This window comes from Helianthus annuus, chromosome 7 (assembly GCF_002127325.2).
Source record: "Helianthus annuus cultivar XRQ/B chromosome 7, HanXRQr2.0-SUNRISE, whole genome shotgun sequence".
In the NCBI taxonomy this organism is placed as follows: Eukaryota; Viridiplantae; Streptophyta; class Magnoliopsida; order Asterales; family Asteraceae; genus Helianthus; species Helianthus annuus.
The window spans coordinates 75129967-75136265 of record NC_035439.2 but is presented as its reverse complement, the minus strand read 5'-3'; the positions used below and the strand labels follow the sequence as shown (position 1 = coordinate 75136265).

Below are 6299 nucleotides of genomic sequence, written 5' to 3'. Positions count from 1 at the left end.
CCAAGAAACTTGTATTAGAAGTGATTTCGCCCCAAATGACATGTAGTCATTTGGAGCGAAACCTCATGAAATCATGATTTCGCCCATGTGTCAAAGAACTGATTTCGCTCTTATGGTAACATTGTGATTTCGCTCTAGTGTACATGGTATGTAGGAGCGAAATCAGATCTCTATAAACAGGGTATCATGAGCGAAATCAAACACATAGTTATAGGTGTTTTCTTCCGGTGAGCCACGAAGTGCTGCTGAAGTGTTGTCATAGCTTGTAATCGCTTCAGTGATCAATACAACAACAGTTTATAGTGAATATGGCTGAATTAGCACCAAAACATTAGTTTCCGCCTCTTGTTTTGGATAGGAATTCTTCTGATCGACTCACTCAGGGCCGCAAACGATCCTACATTTGGTTTTATAACTTCGGGGTGAAATACATCTTACAAATGTTATACTGTTTAAAAATGGTATGATGGAGTACAAAAACATTCAAGTGAAACATTCTAGATCATGTCCCGAATAGGGTACCATAAGCACCATTAATCAACGTATACATTCAGACCGCGAAACAAAAGGTTAGATCTAATGGGTTTCAGGCAACCCCACTCTTGGCCTACTTCTACCAATGAATGCTTCTGTGTCTCAGTCAAAGTCGACAAAAATGCCTAGGTTTGGTGGCTTCCTATGTCGTGACATATGTTAGTGGCCTTGCAAACCACTAGCGATCTCACACATTCAAACAGTCATAGTACGGAGTGACAGATACGTTTTACATGTACATTCAAACATTCATACATTTGACAAGTTACATACTATGTTTTCATTCAAGTATTTAAACATTCAAAACAGTCACTGCATGAATTCACACCAACATTATGTTGACGTTTTTTCAAAACTCACATGTATTTCAGGTAACTAGAAGTGGATGTGCGTGCGGTCCAACTCATGCTTGTGGATGTTGTCTATGTTATGTTTAAATAAAGTTGTAAACTTTTAAGACAATGTTTTATGCTAGCACGCGATGTAAACGCTAACTCATGTTTTCAAATTATGAAATGTATGGTATTTGAAGTTATGTAGTATGTTCACCTTTCGTATGCAATGAGAATCTTTCATGATCACACCTCGTGCTTCCGCCGCAGAAAGGGGTGTGACAGATTGGTATCAGAGCTGCGATTGTAGTGAACCAGGATTCCTTCTCGAGTTTAGTCTACAATCTCTAGGATCCTTTCACGAAAATGTTTTTTCAAAGAGTTTTCATTGCATAAAACTTCCCGCGACATCCACTGCCTGAAACTGTTTACATGAGTCTAGAAAAGACACTACGAGACTTAGGGTGCACAGGAGTAGCACTTGTCTTTAACTGAGAAATTACTTGCAATTATGTGTGATAATTAGCATATACATGTACTAGATGTAGAATACCACTAGTGTACATGACTTTACCTGAAAACAATGGCCTAACTGAAGGAAGAAATACGAGGATGAAACGAATTGTGCGGACTGTGCAAGGGGTTACGTAATTATGGATGCATACATAATTATGGAATTCAGTGCACAGAAACCACAGCAAGTCTCGTCGTGTATAGATTCCCCCGGTGAAAAATAAAGGTCAAACGTGAATACCCCTTTCAGCCTACTAAATACTCTGCTAGAGTAATAATTGCTTGATGTCATTTATGTGGTATATGCCTGCGTATATATATACTACTATTATGATGATATCAAACGAATGTCTAACCCTGTTGTGTTATGTTCTGTCAAAACATGGCACCCAGGAAAGCTGTGAACGCTCGTGATCAACCTCCTCCTCCCCCACTACCAAGAAATGCTGAAGAGCTGAACGCCCTACTGGAAGAAAGGATCTCTGCGGCTATCGCCCAGTACAAGGCGAACCGTACTCAAGACAGTGGAGGACCAAGCAATGCTAGGCGCAACGAGAATGGAGATTCGTCTGGAGGAAACGCAGCCCAAGATAACCTTAAGACAATTTGCTAAGCATGGAAAAATTTATGAACGGTCCTTGTTTCATTATTTCTTCGATTGCTCACATGTGAGTTGGTTGGGTCAACTACAGGCTGCACCTTCAAGAAGTTCCTCGACTGCAAACCAATGAACTACGATGGCACTAGAGGAGCAGTAGCGTTTGTGCGTTGGACGGAAAAGACTGAAGCCACTATCCGCATGAGCAAGTGTACCGCGGATCAACAAGTCACTTTTGCTACTGGGCTGTTTGTCGATGAAGCACTGACATGGTGGAATTTGCAAGTTTAAACGCTGGGTGATGATGCCGTGTATGGCATGACTTGGGATGAACTGAAAGAGAAGATGAGTGAGAAGTACTGCTCTCGTGCCGAACTCCAATGGTTGGAGACGGAGTTCTGGCACTTGACTATGGTAGGTGCTGACATCACTGGGTATACTCGAAGATTCCATGATTTGTCTAGGGTGATTCCCTGCATGGTGACTCCGGAATTTAACACGAGCTAAAACCCTCTAATCACTCAAAAGCGACTAAACAAACCATGTTTCTTTGCATCAAAATGTCCAAAATGACTCCCTAATCACTGATTAACAACAACCTAATGATTAAACACACCAAATCAATCCATTTTAAGTCCAAAAATTTGAAAAACTTGAAACTTTTGAAAATGTTGATGCATAATGTCTATCGCCTGCGTCATCAGTCTATGTCGTGTCGAATGTATGAGATAGGCTAGCTTGGTGGATTAAAATCTTAAGTTTATAAGTATTGACCAGACCACACGACCTGATAGGTCAGGTCGTATGAGGTGGAAACCTCAGTTCATGAAATGGCCAGAAAGCATAAAATGGCCGTTTTAAACTCCTCATGAGCGACACTTTCCTTTTTCCTTACTGCTTTGCTCCCTGCCACTTCAAACCTATCAACCAAAAAGCACTCATATTTTGTTTGAATCTCCTCTGCAAGAGAGATATTCTCTTCACCACTTTCAGCTTTTGAGTGTTCACCTGAAATGGAATGATTAGTCGCATCTGAAAACACATGTAACCGCAATTCATGGTCACCAAACCTCATACTTACCGTTCCATCAACACAATTGATAATGGCATGAGCAGTCGCTAAGAACGGTCTACCCAAAATGACTGGAGGGTGCGTGTTCTTTGAACTTGTGGCACAATCAAGCACTAAGAATCCAACTGGGTAGTAACACTCTTCTACCTTCATATTTACATCCCTTACAATCCCCCTCGGACACATGGGAGTCTGATCAGCCAACACCACGGTGGTATTGACTTTTTGTAATGGACCAAAATCATATTGGTCATACAGACTCCCTGGTAGAATACTAACACACGCTCCAAGATCCAATAGCGCCCTTTCTATTTTAAATTCACCCACTTGCACTGAAATAATGGGTGCTCCTGGATCTTGGAGTTTCGGGGGAAGGGTACCCAACAAAACGGCATTCATATTTGAAGTCAAATCAAGTTTTTTAGGAAACTTGTGAAGTCGTTTTTGGGTACTTAACTCTTTCAAACACTCAACCTGATCAGGATTCTCTTTAATCGCATCGAGTAAGGGTAGATTAATTTTAACTTGTTTAAAATTCTCCCACCTTTTATCCCTTGGTGGGTCCCGATCACGTTGAGAGTCTGATCCATTACCAACATCCTCCACCACCTTCTCAACTACTTGTGATGGCGGAGTTACTTCAACACTACCAGTTTCAAAAGTTGGAAGAGTACTTACCGCGTTGATGTGCACGTTTCTTCCATTCGTTGAGCTAGATGATTGATGTGCTGGGTTAACTGTGGTAGTGCTCGGCAACTTACCTGGATCTCTTCTCAGCTGGGCTAGATCCTCTGCTAACTGCCCCAGCTGCTTCTGCATTGCTTCGGAAGTTTTGTCTCGAACTTCATTATCCTTTTGGATGTCCTTCATAAACTTCATAATAGCATCCAATTTTTCATCATTTGTTCCACCACTACTTGAAGAGTTCCCTTGCTGATTACCCTGATTATATTGGCCCTGATTTTGGTAATTTCCTTGTGAGTAATTACCTTGACGGCTCTGATACTGTTGGCCTCCTTGCATGGGTACCTGAAAATTAGGGTTCATTTGATTAGCAGTATTTCCATAACTAAAATTCGGGTGATTTCGAAAACCTGGATGATATGTATTCGGTTTCATATCATATTGCTTTCGTTCGCCGAATACTTGATTCACCTCTTCATTCGAACCCATCCTTGCGAGACACTCTCCAACCTGGTGTCCTAACTCGCCACAATCTGTACACACCGCGAATGCATTAGCTGCCCTAACTTCGGCTACCTTTCCCAACTTCATTTGAGCCACTTGTCACTCTAATAGCAGATTCTGGTTTTTCAGTTTCTCAACCCGTTCTTCAGCTTCATAATCAATTGCTCTTGCTTATGCTGATCTTGCCCTTCTGCTAGACTGTGCCTGTCTTTTAGAAGTGGCACTCTGTCTTTCCAAGTATGCCCAATCTGCAGCTTCAGTGTTTGTGAGAAACATACCATTACTGATGGCGATAAGATCTCTTATATCATCAGGAAGTCGCCCATCATAGAACGCTTTGATCAACTCCCATGTCTGAATGCCATGATGGGGACATTTTCTTAACATTTCCTTAACCCTTGTGAACGCCTCATGGAACGCTTCCCCTGAATGTTGCTGGAATGCTCTGATTGCATCTCGAGCTTCACTGGTTCTATTCATGGTGTAGTATTCCTCCAAAAACACCTGCTGCATCTCTTGCCAAATGTATATACTACCTAGAGGTAATGTCGCGAACCATTGTCGAGCTTTGTCTTTCAAGGTAAACTGAAACAACATCAGCTTCACTTCATCCTTTGTAAAACCTGAACCCCCTATAGTTTGGCAAATTGAATCAAAACTTGCTATGTGCAAGTATGGTGGATTAAAATCTTAAGTTTATAAGTATTGACCAGACCACACGACCTGATAGGTCAGGTCGTATGAGGTGGAAACCTCAGTTCATGAAATGGCCGGAAAGCATAAAATGGCCAGAAAGCATGAATTGGCCAGAAAGCATGAATTGGCCAGAAAGCTTGAAATGGCCAGAAAGCATGAAATGGCCAGAAAGAATGAAATGGCCAAAAAGCATGAAATGTTTCGTGAGGTCTAGCAAGCCTATAAATAGGCTAGTAATGTTCTTCATTTGTAACATTCTGGAGAATTCTGTAACGAAGTGCTGTCCAATTCTCTCTGTACCAAAATGTTTAATATCAATGAAGAACATGTTTAAAGTGACTTTCTACTCTTCTACTCCTGTTCTAACACTGATTGACGGTTTCTAGTCTGGTTCCGCCTTTCTAGAAACTAGATCTGACTCTGATTGACTCGTTCGGATGAATCCTCGATCCTACAAGTGGTATCAGAGCTCAGGATGAGTCAAATCTGTTGATATCAGTGTTTTGAACGGTTTAGAATCATATACTTCTAGTCTTTCTTGGATTTTCAGATGAATTCATGGATAAAATGGACTGAATTTTGGATATTATGTGTAAAACACTGTTTTGAACATCCAGTGAACAAATTGGACGGTAAATTCAAACTAAAAACTGATCCAAATTGACAAAATCATGAACTTTTAGACTTAGAATTCTCAAACGAGGTGGATATTCATCCAAATCACTTGAATTTTGTCCAAGTCGTGTGAAAACTGGTCAGGTCGCACGAACTGATCTCCAGGTCGCACGAACTGATATCCAGGTCGTTTGAAATTGTTCCAGGTCGTTGAAATTGTTTCAGGCCATTTGAAATTGTTCTAGGTCGTTTGAAATTGTTCCAGGTCGTTTGAAGTGAAGTCCAGATCGTTTGGAAGTCCAGGTCGCTTGAAATTGGAATTTTTTCAAAACTTAGAAATTTTTTTAAACATTTTTCAAAGTATAAAAATGGACAATCAAGAGTTTTACAATGCGTTTTTCGGAGGAGGTATGACTGTTCAATCTCCAGCAAGTATAGCCCAGAATTTGAATATGGAGAACGAGCTAGGAACCATGCAAAAACCACCGAAACTGCTCAACATTGAAGATTATTCGGGGTGGCAGGATAGATTTCGCACGTGGGTTCAGGCGAATCACCTCGAATACTGGCTGAAAGTTGAAACGAAATATGTAGTTCCTACAAATGATGCTGGTCTTCCGAAAACACTTAACACGTTAACTCCGGTTGAGTAAGAACACTTTAAAGCCGAGAAGAAGATGGTCAGTATATTGCAACATGCAATTAAGGAAGACATTTTGGTACTGTTACAGCATCAGGGTAACGCACAATC

The 6299-nt window shown here is 41.0% G+C and overlaps 1 protein-coding gene across 1 annotated transcript; it reads right to left on the bottom strand.

The window, feature by feature from the left end:
• Positions 1 to 2800: 2800 nt before the first annotated feature.
• Positions 2801 to 4324, bottom strand: LOC110944133. Its single transcript, XM_022185847.1, has one exon. The coding sequence runs from the start codon at positions 4322 to 4324 to the stop codon at positions 2801 to 2803; it is 1524 nt and encodes a 507-aa protein (XP_022041539.1).
• Between the last annotated feature and the right edge of the window lie 1975 nt (positions 4325 to 6299).